This window comes from Ursus americanus, chromosome 26 (genome assembly GCF_024610735.1).
Source record: "Ursus americanus isolate L20-20 chromosome 26, mUrsAme1.1.p, whole genome shotgun sequence".
Classification (NCBI taxonomy): Eukaryota; Metazoa; Chordata; class Mammalia; order Carnivora; family Ursidae; genus Ursus; species Ursus americanus.
The window spans coordinates 12,784,724-12,799,921 of record NC_142152.1 but is presented as its reverse complement, the minus strand read 5'-3'; the positions used below and the strand labels follow the sequence as shown (position 1 = coordinate 12,799,921).

The 15,198-nt window shown below is 38.2% G+C and overlaps 1 protein-coding gene and 1 long non-coding RNA gene across 3 annotated transcripts in view; one reads left to right on the top strand and one right to left on the bottom strand.

Annotated features, from left to right (window-relative positions):
* Positions 1 to 2,190: 2,190 nt before the first annotated feature.
* On the bottom strand, positions 2,191 to 14,798 carry CCDC196 (coiled-coil domain containing 196). The gene is made up of 10 exons (XM_045810363.2): positions 14,606 to 14,798; positions 14,352 to 14,504; positions 12,940 to 13,036; positions 12,195 to 12,245; positions 10,460 to 10,537; positions 10,174 to 10,257; positions 9,596 to 9,655; positions 9,081 to 9,222; positions 3,031 to 3,089; positions 2,191 to 2,433 (listed from the first exon to the last, which is right to left on the bottom strand). Exons 1-10 carry the CDS (start codon positions 14,653 to 14,655, stop codon positions 2,314 to 2,316), a joined length of 894 nt encoding a protein of 297 aa, XP_045666319.2. The 5' UTR covers positions 14,656 to 14,798; the 3' UTR covers positions 2,191 to 2,313.
* LOC148107688 (uncharacterized) overlaps positions 5,235 to 15,198 on the top strand; it is a 153,121-nt gene continuing 143,157 nt past the window's right edge. The window contains exons 1-2 of one of the 2 annotated variants that reach the window (XR_015721792.1): positions 5,235 to 5,343; positions 6,664 to 6,784. This is a non-coding gene — a long non-coding RNA (uncharacterized LOC148107688). Of the gene's footprint in view, positions 5,379 to 6,663; positions 6,785 to 15,198 lie in introns of both variants that reach the window. The other variant, XR_015721793.1, reaches the window with a different exon arrangement.

Sequence of the window (15,198 nt, the reverse complement as noted above, 5' to 3'; positions counted from 1 at the left end):
ATTTCCATTTCATGTTTTGAAGAAACTGAAAGATTTGGAGCATTGGAGGGAAAGATGATAAGCCTGACTGATAGTAAACATACCATTTCAATACTTTGGAGATAGCAAATGATTCTTTTTCTAAGTAGTTACAGATCTGTCCTAGCAACTAGTTTATTTCATGCCTTACTCAATGAAGAAAATACGGAGGAAAGGTCAGATACTCATCTAAACCTATTGAATGCCAAACAAAAAACACACATATGATTTTAAAACATTTGAATGGTACTCTTTTAATCCAATTTTAAAATTGGGAATCTAAGACCCTGAAATTAAATGACTTAAATAAGTCAGTGTAAGGTCAGATTTTATATTCTTGACTTTTGTTCTCATTGCTCTGTCTAATCCAAATGACTTGGAAAGTCTCTCAGGAATGCTGAAGCGTACAAGGACTGAATAAGTACAGAAGTGGCTTTCTTGAAACAGAACATGGATTACATACTCAGCTAACTCATTTGGGAGAATATGAAACTAATCATGTCAGGGCTGCTGAACCTGTTATTCTTGTGGTCAAGAAAGGAAAGGTATGAATTAGACTGGAATATGAACTGGCAGTAAGAATAGCTACACTCTGGTAACCAGCCTAACTGTTAACATCCTCAATTAACTGTGGGACTTTGGATACCCTTTCAACAAATCTGGACTCCAGTTTCCTCTTCTGTAAAAATGAAAGAAATTCATACTTATTTAAAATTCCTTCTAATACCCAAATTCTGTGATTTCATGTAAACCTTTTCAAGTCCAAAATTATATTTTTAAATACACCTTTACAGATTTAAATTAACCTTGGGGGAAAGAAAATTTTTAATTGGTTGGCTTACTTTGCTCATTACCAGAACATACAAGGAATTCCTATAGACCAGGAAATGTTTTGTAACAAACCAGCTTTGCCCATATTGACACGATATGGGAAATTAATGACAACTTAGAGTAAAGAAAAGATCTGAAGATCTCAGGGACTACAGTATGATCCAAACTGACACAAGACAAGGTATCAAGAGACCCTGGGACTCTGCAAATAACTGTCTGAAGCCTTATGCAATATCTGAGCCTCTATCTAATCCCAGGTACTGTGTTAGGTGGTCAAACAAGACATAGTCCTGGGCCTCAAAGAGTTCACAATCTGGTGAGAGAGATAGCTGGGTAAACAAATAAGAAATTGCAATATAATTCATTAAGTGTTTGATAAAGGCAAGAGAGCCTGGAACAGTGATTCTCAAACCTGGCTGTGCATAAGAATTTCTGGAAGAGCTTTTAAAAAATACAGATCCTCTTGTCCTATCCTTAAGAGATCTTGATTTAAATGATCTAAGGGAGGGGCCCAGTCGATTGGTATTTTCAAAAGCTCCCAAGGAGATTCTAGTATAAGAGTTAGGACTGAGAATCACTGGGATAGCAGAAGGGCACCAAACTCAGCCCTAACGACAAATGATAATGTGCAAACAGGCAAGGAGAGAAGAATCAACTTTGTGCAGAGGCATGGAGATAATAGAGCTCAAGATGTATCAGGGGAATTGTAAATAGGTCTGTTGAGCTCAATGTAGTATACATGAGCAAAGGGCAATACAGTGAAAGAGGAGACTGGGGACATAGGCAAGAGGCAGATCATTATACAGTCTGTGAAGGAGTTTGGACTTTATACCAAAGTCAGTGGAAAACCAGGAGGGGAGAGACATGATCTCATTTCTCTTTTAGAAAAGCACCCCTTCGGGTGCTGTAAAAGATGGGTTCGAGGGACTAGAAGTGGGGAAACCAATTAAGAGGCTGTGGTAATCTAGGCAGGAAAGAGGGCCTGAACTAAAACAGTGGTAGGTTGAAGGTAGGAAGATAGGAGGTATTCAAAGAAAAGATAACTAGGAGACAGAATCATCAGGGCAGGTGGGCATGGTAGGTGAGAGAGTAAGAGAACTGTATGGCATATTATTTTCCTTATTTTGTACCTACTTTTGCTTATATGCTAGTGATGGATCTGCCCAGAATAAAACATTCAGAGGTGGAAAGGAACAGGGTTTTATGGACTTGTTAACAATATACAGTGCAGTTTGAATCTAGTCATTTCAAAATCAAGAGCTATCAAAATAATCAGAGACTGTTTTACAATCCCTAAATGACTAAAGTCCTGACATACTTAGGTCAAGGATCTAACCTGCATTCCACCCAATTTGGTGGGGACATGGTAAACAGCACGAAAGCAAAGGTTTGAGAGATTTTAATTAACACAAATGGCTGTGCCTAGACTTCAAATCTGTCCAAAGCAAATGGAGTGAAAGCCTTCTAATCCTTCAGAGCTTCATCTGGCAGTGACCTCAGATACAAGAGCCTCCCTCCTATATCATCAAACTGACTTCCTTTAGTTCCTTGTTGTTCTGTGTGGGTCTTTGATCCCAGAATTCTCTACAATATAAGGGAGGAAAAAAAACAAAAAACAGCTAAAACATCAAATGCCCTGGCACTCACTTTGCAGATCCCCTAAAAATATCAAATTAGAATGTACGTTAAAAAATAAATTCCAGAGGCACCCGGGCGGCTCAGTCGGTTGACCATCTGCCTTTGGCTCAGGTCATGATCCCGGGGTCCTGGGACAGAGTCCTGAATCGGGCTCCTTGCTCAGTGGGAAGCCTGCTTCTCCCTCTGCCCCTGCCTCTCCCCCCTGCTCATGCTCTTTCTCTCTCAAATAAATAAAATCTTTTTAAAAAAGAAAATAAATAAAATGAATTCCAGGGGCACCTGGGTGGCTCAGTTTGTTGAGCAGCTGACTCTTGATTTCAGATCGGGTCATGATCTTAGGTCATGGGATCCAGCCCTAGGTAGGGTTCCACACTAAGCAAGGAGTCTGTTGGGGATTCTCTCTCTCCCTCTCCTTCTGCCCCTCCCCCCACTTTCTCTGAAATAAATAAATAAATCTTTAAACAAATAAATAAATTCCAAAAATCTACACCCACTATCTATGCAAGCCTTTAAAATAATTTTGAAAATGAAAGTAATTCTTACCACATTAGATTCATTTTTGCTGGTAGTTATTCTGCCTGTAGTTGTAGTACTTATAGTACCTGGTGGGAAACATTAGGAAAATGAAAGCTTTCTTTGAGGGAAAAAAACCAAAACCAAACCTGGTTTTATTTTGAGTTGCAAAGTGACTAACATTCATCACACATTACATACCGTATCATTGCATCACTGTAGGAATGACTCTGGTATTAGTATTAATATGGATTTTCTAACTTGTTTTAGAAGATAACTTCAAGCAGTATTTTTAAAGTTGGAGTGGCAAAACTTTCTCTGCTAAGAGCTCATGTCTCACAGGCAGAAGAAAATCATTTGAGGGTTATATGCAAGTAGAAAATTTTGTTTGAGAACCTACAAAACTGTACTTTTAATACAACTTTTAAATGAAGAAATGGGATGATAAATCATATTCATATGTATACACCCTCAGGTAACGCAGATACATACTCCATGAAAATAGCCAACTGTGGATAGTAGAGAGCACAAAAAAAAGATAAAGCTGGGAGTGGGGACAAAAAAGGGGAGGCAGAGAGAATGACAGGCATAGGCTGAGATACAGAAGGAGAAGGGAGCCAATATAAAGGGGAAAAGGAAGAATTGGCGGGTGCTAAACAGGCTCCGTAGTGAGTCTGTCCCAGGTTAGGATTGCCAGCACACCCAGTTAAATTTGGATTTCAATAAAAACCAAATAATTTTTGGTATAAGTATGTTCCATGAAATGTTTGGGACATACTTATACTAAATAGTTAACTATCTCCAATTCAAATATAACCAAGCATCCTCTTTCTATTTGTTAAATATGAAAACCCTATCCTAATAATGCTGCTGAATTTCCTAAGTGTGTAATATAAAAAAGTTTGGAAGCTGTTGTCACTCACTGAAATAATCATAATATTAAAAAAGGTACAGTTTATTTTTTTCAACCTTCAGAATTTATATTTAGGAAAGAAGAATTTTATTCTCCCCTGGACTTCTGTGGGGTTTTATTTATTTATTCTTTTTAAAGATTTTATTTATTTGTCTCAGAGAGAGAGAGAGCACAAGCAGGGCGAGCAGCAGGCAGAGAGAGAAGCAGGCTCCTCCTCGCTGAGCAAGGACCCTGGATCCTGGGATGATGACCTGAGCCTAAGGCAGATGCCTAACCAACTAAGCCACCCAGGTGTCCCTCTGTGGGGTTTTACAGGAAGTAAAAATATGACTTAGTTCAGAAATTAACTTCATAACCTTCTCTTAGTTACTATAGTAACTATTACATAGTACTACTATACCATAAACCTAACTTTGACATTCAAAAGGTTCAGGTTGCCTCAAAGCTTTAAAAAACCCATATTTGAGAGCATTACTATTTATCAAGGACCCAGATTCGAGCTAACTGGGTTTCCGCCCCTGCCTTTCAGCCTTTTAACTTAATACTATTATTTTCCTTTCAGCAGCATCTACTGGAGTATACTTCAGCCATCAGCAAGAGTCATGCTAAAGTGAAGTAGAGGTTAAAGCCAGGAAGAATGCCTTGCTTTGAGAATGGAGGGAGTTAGAGAATAAATAAGGTCTCAAGAGTATTCATTTCCCACCTCACTGGGCTTTCATCTGAATTTATAAGTGTAGCAAAATATTCACATCCAACCGTCAGCTTCTTCTCAAAAAAGCTCAAGAAAATGCCAAGAGTATGAGCTTGGTGGGGGGAGGGGGGGAAGAAGGAAAAAAGAAGTGTCAGAATCAAATGTCTTATCGTCAGTTACCACGAAGATCCGAAGATAAACTTCTTTAAACTACCAGCAGGCATGATGGGAAATTCAGCTGAATTTAAAGATTACCTCTTGCCTGTACTCTCTAAGATAGGTGGATGCCAAAGGCCACAAACTGTTCTCTTGAGTCTACAGAAGCCAGGGAAGGTTTGTTACACAGCCTGGGTCAAACTGTAATTTTACACCGGTGAGAAAGTAAATCCCTTCAAATGGGGCCCCATCCCCAGAAGGCACTCACGCAGTATAAAATGTTTTCCTCTTCTATGAGACTAGGTGAGGCAGTATGCCAAACAGATTAGACTGACAATGGTAATGCTATAACCAGGGCCTCAAGAGAACTGGCAAGTAGGGATTGCTTAAAGTGTAACAAACTAATACTAACACAGGAGTGTGTTTTGCCAATGAAATAGTTCACACCACTGCAACACAGCCAACCAGCACACACGACAGTTGATGTGGGAGGAAGGATTCTTGGCCAAGAACAGTGGGAGAAAACTTTCCTTTACTTGGAAACGTCCAGAACAGAAGGACCTGTACCTGGATTTGCTGGGAGGTATGTCCAAAACTACATTTCATCCTTTAAGACAGGTTTGTGAAATTCAATTCTTTTGAGACTAGAGGAAAATGAACCATATCTAGGAACATTTTTAAGTACTTAAATTTCAAAAAAAATCACCACCTTGTATAATTGCTCAACTCATTTTAAAAATCAGTGTCCCAATTACCTGATTTATCTGTGGTCGAAAGAAACAGCATTAGACAGGGATTGTGAAGGAAGTGGACAGTGGATGTTTTTGTAATGGAGGGAACTGTAGTTCAAGGAGTAGAATAACAGGTAAGGATTGTACAGCAGAATACGGAGTTTAGTCAGGTCTCACTAAGGCTGCCAGTAATCAACCTCAGTGCAACAGAGCACGGCAGAAAACATCAATAATTTTGTTTTTAATGTAGCACATTTTGTCTTAAAGGTAATAGAAGACCAATCTCTCCCACAGTATATCAGGGTTCCTGAATTACCACTATTTGTGGACTAGAAGCCTGGATGTGATTGGTGCCACCTACTGGGATAAATGCAGAATTACAAACTGTCAACCCATTTTGAACTGTTTTATTACTGACCAAATTACCCTTAGGGAGTATGAGTATTCATGGGAGGATTATACATAAACAGTGATAAGTTTGGATTTAAATCATAGCCTTTAGAGGCGGAAGAGTTAAGACAGCCCATACTTTAAAACGGCCATTTTCTGCACATTCTAGGAGGTGAGCTCTGGATACAGAATCAGAAGCTGGCTTCTCTGAGGAGTTTCTTGTTTTATGATACCTACCCTATAGAGTCATCGTGAGCATTACACAAAACCACATGCTTTCAACATGCTCTATAATATGTTTTGATTGTTTTAGGCAAAGACAAAACAAAACTAAATGACTTTCCCAGGTCATTTAACTGTTTAGCTTCAGAATAAGGCCTGCAACTCATATATCTGACTCTAAATCCAATGTTTTTTCCATTAATACTGTTTCCAAAAATTTGATGGGAAGATGATTTTGAACGGCAACCAAGATAAATTTAGGAGGTGCTACAACACAGCATTAAACACTATGTAAATCACAGTGAGAAAATTACTCCCTTTTCAATTCTTCAAATTTGATGACCTCAAGGAGAAAGTTTCCGTTTGCTGCTGGTTTTCTTTAAAACTCCCTACATCTTGCTAATCTCACTTCCTAATAAAGATAAAACAGACCTCAGGCTTTAACATCTGGTTGAAACATTAAAATTTTGTTTTTCAGTATCCTTATTAAGTTTACTTTCGATTATAGAAAGCTATATTGGTTTTTCATTGAAAACAGTACTATTAATTTTATTTCCCAGGAATGCATTTAAGAAATTGAAGAAGTCGATCTAAAAAGAATATATTGAAAACAACAGACCAAGTGACACAGAAGTTGGGAAACATGAGCACCACAAAAGTGCCTCCCTATCATGACTGTTGGTAATGATATCTTAACACAATTACTTTAAAAATCCCTCTGTGAAGAAAACTAATGTTTCTTTTGTTTTCTTTTCAACAGTCAAACAAATAGGTCAACATAACCAAAATCCGAGACTAAGATTTCAGATCCACTTAGGCTCAAACAAACCCAAAGATTTTGTATATGTGTGTGCTAGAAAATGAAACTGGCCTAAAATCAGTGTTCAGTAAATGCACAATCAATAAAGCCCAGGAACAGTGGGTCACACATGCCTGTGGCTACTTTCATTGGTGGTTAACTGGAAATTTAGTGCCCTATCATTTAATTCTCCAGAAGCATAAGAAGAGAGAAGAGAAAACAGAGTACTGATCTGTGGGCTGTCCTTGTCCAAATTTCAAAGATCCAATGTTCTGCAAGCAAGGGAAAAAAGAAATCTCCTAAGGTGATTGAATCGAATGGAACCCTTCACTATTTACTAATCTTGACCGGATTTGAATCTGGAGCTAAAAGATTTTTAACTCCTTACTCTAAGATCCCTCGAGATGACCTTCGGCTAATTTTAAACAAAGCAAAACAAGGATCTGTCCTCCTTGTACGCTCCTCTCCTCCAGCTTTTTAATTTATAACTTAATGACTTATTATTGCTTCTGATTGTGTTCTAGGTTTTTATGTGAGAAGATAATCTCAAGCTTTCTGCTATCCAATTCTAATCAAAACAACAGAAAAAGAAAAAATATAAGTGGGAGGCACATGGCTGGCTCAGTCCATACAGCATGTGGCTCTTGATCTCCGGGTCATGAGTTCGAGCCCCACACTGAGTGTAGAGTTTACTTAAATATAAAATCTTTAAAAAAAGAAAAAAAGAAAAAGAAAAAACATAAGTGGAACATTGGCTAAAGGATGGGTAGTTGATCCAGCCTTCTAGATTTTGTAAATTTTATATATGAGTCAAGTCAGACTGACAGTGCTATGTACCTGGACCAAATCATCTTGAACTAACCCATTGCTTCTTAAAAATTTCAAATTAATATTTTGATTAGATTGTGCCAACAAAAAGATAAGAAACAGCCTAGAAAATTTAGATTCTGAATTCATTTTAGAAATATTATTGAGGGCATAAGCTACTATAACACATATAGAATGTCCAGGAGTCTCTCTGGTCTCAGTATTAGTAAAAGCTGTATTTCTGGAGCAATTTCATTTATTGTTATTTTGTGGACACCGTAAATCCATGTTTCTTTTCCTGGGAAATCCAGAACCAAGTTTGAAGCCTGCTTCTACCAACTATATAGTACTTTCATTACACATTTTCATGTATTTACCTGGCTTCAACTTATTTTCCCTTTGGCTTGATTTACTCATCTGTTTATTTATTCTTACGTGCTGTGTGTGATTTTATCAGCTGTTCAAGCCCTTTATGGAATACGATTGAGAAGAAATTAGAGATATACAGGGGCACCTGGGTGGCTCAGTTGGTTAAGGGTCTGCCTGCCTTCGGCTCAGGTCATGATCCCTGGGTCTTGGGATGGAGCCTGTATTGTGCTAACTGCCCGGCAGGAAGACTGCTTCTCCCCCTCTCTCCCCGCCATTCGTGCTCACTCAAGCTCTTGCTCTCTCTCTCTCAAATGAATAAATTTTTTTAAAAATCTAAAAAAAAAAGAAATGAGAGATATACATACTGACACTGTTACTGATAAAAATTTTCATTCCCTAACCATGATTTCTCATTGCATGCGTTTTCTTTAAAATCGAGTTCAGATTCATAGATCCCTGAAAATTTAAGAACTCTTTCTTCTGCCCCTCAGAAGCCATTCCTTTATTTTTTTATGGTAAACTATACAATTTCCTCTAATGATGTCATAAATTCCTTGGGGGGAAATGCTGAAAATCTCAGAGGAATATCTGGATTGGTGAAACTCACGAGCATTGTCAGAAGTCTATCTCTTTGGCCGTCTGTTCTGAAGTAGCAGAGTCTATTCCAACAAGATTCATGAGATCAAGCTACAATAATTCCTAAGAAAGGGGTGCAAGTGGGGAGGAAACTAATATTTTATCAGGTGCCAACCTTGTACCAACTACGTATACCAAGTACCTAATATGTAACTTAGTCTTTACAAAAGAAAATTTCATTTCCTCCAGAGGAATCCTTACAAGAGCTCTGAGTAACAGTAATGACAGCGATAAAATTTATTAGATCACTACTACCATTTAACGTACGGTGTGCCAGCCGTTGTGTTGATCACTTCATAAGTAAGGGAATTTTCACTATAAAATAAAATAAAACCTCAAACTGTGTACCTATGATACTCCACCTACCTCGGGACCCAGGAAGATTAAAATATGCTTGCTTTGGTTCCAAATTCTGCTGTAAGTATAGGGATAATTTCAGGTCATTGGCCTTCTGGTAGTTCTTCAAGGCTTCAATTCTCAGCTCAATCACTTTGCCATTAAAGTCATTCTACAAGACAACATTTTCAAAACTACTCATATAGTACTGGCTTCTCTAAAGCTCCTGTAACCTGATCTTTTTTACTCAGAAGTTTAATATCATCACATCATGTTCAGTCTTTAAAGTTGGGCAGATAGTATTTGTGATTCTTCCCCATTTCAAATAGAACAAAATCAAGACTATAGGGGGAAAAAGGTGTTTAAGTTTTTCAAGGTGAAGCTGGAGACAGGTCTCTGCAGCTATCTCCCCATGAAACATTTTCTTTTAGCAGGATAATTGGTAATCCAGGTGAGGGAATTGGGATGAATATTATGAAACTAAAAGACTTGATATTGCCTGAATGAAATTGTATCCCATGTCCAACCTTGAAAGGTCTTAGTACCTGAGGGATGTTGGCTTGTTCCTGGTACCTGACCCATTCCATTTTCCTCTGTTGCTTTTCCTGGTGGAAGAAAGAGCCTCTGGGTGACAAAGTAAATTGAGATCAGAAATCAGTGTTCTCAATACACTACAAACACTTTAGTGTCATAGATTCACTAATAAATTGGTTTCAACACTTTAGTCCCTTTAGCGGGGTCTCACCTGTAGAATCCATGCTCCAAAAGCAAAAGCTAAATGAATAGAATCATTTTCTATGAATAAGTTTGTATTGGGGAGATTAGATACAAGCATAATAATGTAAATAAATGTTCAAAATAAATCAGTTATTATTTTGACATCACATAGTTATTGTGGAGTTGTCATTGTTGGTATAGTTTCTCCTACTTTGCCCTCACTAACATGACTTCCCAGAAACTTGCAGCGTCATTCTGACTCAAATATAATACCCCAAGGGAACCAGATCTCCTATAAATTTGTATCAGTTCAGAAGCACATTGTAATTTAGACAGGTTACTGCTACTTTAAAATGTTTAAATTGTCAGCTCTAAAAGCTACTCCCATTCAGAAAGATCACACTACCTTCCTTTTCTCCTTCACTTTCTCTGCACATGATGTCTCCAGTTCATTTCTGGTCTTCCTAGGTGATGAGGGGGTTTTGGGAACCTGGGATAAAAGAAGAGAGCTAAAGAAATAGCAGGTCCCAGAAAAGAAGAGCAATGTCTCAGCAGACAGTAAATCCAGCATAACCTAAAGGCCCAAATCCTAACTGTCTGCCTACCCAAATTAGCCCTGATTGTCAACAGGCTGTTTCCAGCAATGTGGCATCAACAACCTTGAAATTCTAAATACTGTATAATCCACTTGCCTTCCCGTCCTGCAAGTCTGCTTTGTTTTTTATCTGCGGTGCTTTCTGTTGGCCACCGAGTTCTTCTGTGTCGAATGTCTGTAGAGAGACATTTTGGCAAAGCTTTAAATTAGTGGGAATTAGTGAGGGAAGTGGAAAACCAACCTAAGTCAAGGCTTTTGGTTTCTGCCAGTCAGCAACCTGTCAGGGTTCGACATGAAAAGTATGCTACCAAATGGGATTCAAAATGGAACAAGACCTTCCATTTGGTCTCAAGTGTGGCTTACAATAATAAAACCTATTAACTGTACCCTTATTATATGCCATCACTACTGTGAGCTACTTACTCAGTACTCTACTGATTTACAATACTCTATTATCAACTTTCTTGTTTAATCGTCATAGGACTATTGTTATTTCCATTTTATAAATGAGAAAAGAGATTTCAAGAAGCTATTTGTTTAGAAGAGTACAGAGCTGGAGTTTGAACCAGATCTTGTGGACTCAGAAGCCTATGTTCTTAACCACGAGGCCTACTGTTCTTCTCTCTCCATTGCTGTCTAAAATTATGGGTAGGGAAAGCCCATCACAAGCTAATGTATGGGGACATCTCTAACAAAAAATCTTTTGGGAGTTTTGGAGAAGCTGGATTTTGATAGAGGAATTGTGCTGGCACATTTCCTATCACAAGGACTCAAAAACTCAAGAACTAAAACTGGCAATTCATAGAACTGATCTGTAGCTGCCTCAGAGAAGTGGGAGCAGATCTCAGGTCAAGATGCAGGGCTTGATGGTATCCTGATGATTTGTGGAAAGGTCAGATGAAAAAAACAGAGATCACACCACACACTGTTTATATCGCAAGACACAATCTGTTCTTCTAGCTTTATAGCCTCTGAAGAAGCACACGGATCTCAAGGACTTAGTCCACAAAGCAATTTCCACCCCCTACATGGTTTCCCAGCAAAAGGCCCTACTGTTGTATTTTAAACAATGAAGTGATTGTTGCAAAATCATAGGAGAATTAGAATTATATATTCATACATTCATTCATTCAACTTACAGTTATTGATTGTCTACTATGTTCCAAGCATTGTGCTACATGCTAGGGATTCAGAGATGAACAAAGCAATCAAGAAACTGGAGGAGGTTGTATTCCAGAGGGGGTCAGGGAGACAAGAAACAAGTAAAATAATAATAATAAAAAAGTGAAAATAATAAGCTTAATTACAAAGAATGCTATGGAGGACATGAACAGAGTTCTAAAATAGAAAGTAGGGGAGGGGTGCCCTATTTTAGATGGAGTAAACAAGGAGGTCCTCCCTGAAAAGTGACATTTAAGCAGAGACCTGAAGGATGACAATGAGCCAATCAAAAGAAAATAGTATTACAGGCCAGGGATAAAGCAAGAACAAAAGCCTTGAGGAAGGAAAGGTCTTGGTATGTTTGAGAATCCACAAGGAGGCCAGTGTGGTGGTTGCATAGAAAGTAAGGAGAGGACTTTGAGAGGAGAGAGGTAGGCAACAGCCATTTTTTTGCCACAATAAGGAGCAGCTATAAATGGTTTCCATAAGGAAAGTGACATGATTTGATTGTTTCAAAAGTATCACTTTGGCTGCTGTGCAAAGGATGGATTGGAATGAGGCATGGGTGGAAGTAGGGACATGACAAAATGAGAATGGGGACAAGAGGAAAGAGAAGGTCTTTGCATTAGGGGCTGTAAGACAATACTATCAAGAGATCCTTAGAGGCACACCTTGTTCCATAGCATCTCCATTTCCTTCCGAAGCATCTTGTTTTTCCTTTCCTGTTGGAGGGGGAGAAAACCAAACAAACAGAAACGTGTTTGTCCAGTCATTAAAGTGAAGTTGGAAGAAATTATTAAGTAATTAGGGGAAAGGGATGGGGATGCAGGTATATAGCAAACCATAGAGGAAGGCAATAAATAGGTCTAGCCCAAAATCCAGGAACATGAGAGATGAGTCTGATGATGACGATAGTACAAAAATAATAACAATTTTGAATAATAACTATAATTATGGTAATTATAATACGATATCAACAGAAATGAGTTCCTCACACAACACTTAAGATGTTCTGAGCATATGGCAATCTCTCTGGGGCGCAGACCATTAATTTCTAATTTTTAAGATCCTTTACCTTGTTGGTTTTTAAAAATCTTATGAGTCTCCCAGAGCAAACTATTTCTTTTATTTTACTTTGGTATTTTCTATTCTTTATGAAATGTGAAGGGTTAATATGCTTATATTACTAACCCCTAGATGAAAAGTTTTTAAAAGTCAAAGAAATAGAATTTTTGCTAGTTAGTCCTGTGTCTGCCCAACATTTCATCTGACTCCTTTCTAGATCAAGGAGATATGAGCATCGGAGCCTTACATGCTAGAGAGGAGCTCTCTGTCTTTCCTTCCACATCTGATGATAGCAATTCAATTGAGCCCTGTTCAGGAGTCCATTCCTTGGAGTGCCCACCAACCTCTTACCAGATTCTGTTTCATCTCCTCTGCTTCCTTAATGAGCTCCATGACTGAGGATTCTTCACTCGCCTTCCCTGCCATGATCTGCCTCATGATCTGCAGACTGGAAGGAAGAGAAAGACATCACAAAACATAATACTTCCTAAAGAGTAATATTAATATTCTGTAAGCAGTCAGAATGTACGCTACCATGGGAATGAGATGGGTGCTAAAAATTACAGGAGTTACAGAATTCCTTTTGGATATAGAAGGTCTCTATAGGATGATTTCATCCCCAATCAACATTTGCCTCAGCCGTGTGCTTTATAATGAATTCTGTGTTCAATAATGCTCAAAACTTAGGTCTCCAGCAGGCAATGAGGCTCTTCTTCACCCCTTCAGAAAAATGTTTTGGTATATGGCTTTTGAAGTAGAAAGGATGATTTTGCCCCTGTGAAGAAGGAGGTCAAAGAATCTGTTGTCTTCAGCATAAATCCCAGAATTATGCCCTACTCCATCTCTGTTTGTATTGCTTCTCTGTATGAAAGACATTTGATTTAGCTGGGATAATCCCTTATACCCTCATGGTAGCTCCTAACATACAAAGCCTCAAGAAGTTTCTAACAAAATCTGAATCAATACCAAGTAAGTCAAAGACTCTTTATTTTTAAAGGCATTAATTTATGTTTATGCTTATCATACTTTTTCCTCCTTAATTTTAAGTAGAGAAGCGAACCTTTGTGTTCTCTTGCCCTAAGAGAAGTTTGTTTCTGCATTGTAAGCAGCTGGTGCTTGACCACAACTTTCTGCCTGGCTTTTGTTCTCCAAAAGTCTGAGCTCCCTGAGATGCTTACAGTAAGGGGAGAAGATGAAGGTAGACCCAGTAAGGTGAGATTATCTTACAGTAAGGGGAGAGGATGAAGGTAGACCCATTAAGGTAAGATTATCAAACAGAGTTGGTGGATCCCAAGAACAGTGAGTGCCCTAGATAAGAGTTGCAACTTTATCTGCTTAGTATATTTAGAGAAGCCAGACCCTAAATCCAGAGGACTCCTTGGAGTCCAGAAGATTTTTTTTATTTCACTGCTTGGCTTGGGAAGAACAGAGTCATCCATCCTAAAGTGATTCCACAAACATGAATAAGGAGCTATCAGTGCAACCATGATAGACTGAAATACTAAAGGCTCTCTGTTTCCTGGGTGGGCATCCTAGGGAAGAAGAGTAGTAACTGTAGCCCCTTGATATGAGGGCTGAGTCATATTTAATTTTACTAAAAGAAAACAAAGGATTATTTGCCACTGATTTGGTTACAAATTCTTTATCTACTATAGCTAAATGTCTAAACCTTTTTTTAAAATGTAAATAATCATTGTTAATCCTCTGGATTAAAGTTCTCCAGCCTTTTCCCCTCTAGGAAACCCTGAGTAGAGAGCCCTTACCTCCTTTGTTTTTCCTCCAAGTTAGACATCAACTTCTGGAATAAGAGATTGTTCTTATCTTCAAGAGGTTTTAACATCTCTAGCAGTTCCTGCTTCCTTAGCTTTAAGTCCTCATTCAATTTCTTCAAGTAGTTGTCATCTATTTTGGAACATCTGTGGGAAGAGTAATATCTCCCTTTAGCCTAAGTTAATAATAGAGACCCTCCTTTTCCCTCTGGATAGTTACCACTTGGCATCTTCTATCCATGACTCACCTTGTTTTTGAGGGCAAGTAAGATCCTGAAGGGTTTGAACCACTTGTCATCTTGAAGGGAAATTTCTACTCTAAGGATAGAGAGGTCTTCTTGGAAATATGCTCCTTCTTGTTCCATTCGGTTAAGTCATCATTTTTCTGCTGCTGTTCTTGAAACTCTTGTTGCATTGGACTGATTTTAGCTACCGCTTGAGTCACAATGACCCTAAGACCACAGAAACAACAGGTCTTTTAAGTATCTCCAACATCAATGACAGCTTGTTGAATGAAAATGCTATTAGACACATTTGATCAATTCTTGCCTTAGCTTTAACCAATGCCCAATATTTTATTCTGAAGTTTTTGAATGGGATAGAATCAGAACATATCTATATTATGAAATTCCTAGAAAATAGTGGCTGGTCAAAATTAACTCATGAACACCATCTCGCATGGCAATTAACCTGCATGAAATGTCTACTACCTATAGGGCAAAGTGCCAGATTCTGTGAGTAAGGAAAAGACAAATACAAAGCATCTACCTTCTGAGGGTCTTAGGAGAAGGAGAGAAAATCTCTAAGAGACATTTTTTTTTTTTAAAGATTTTATTTATTT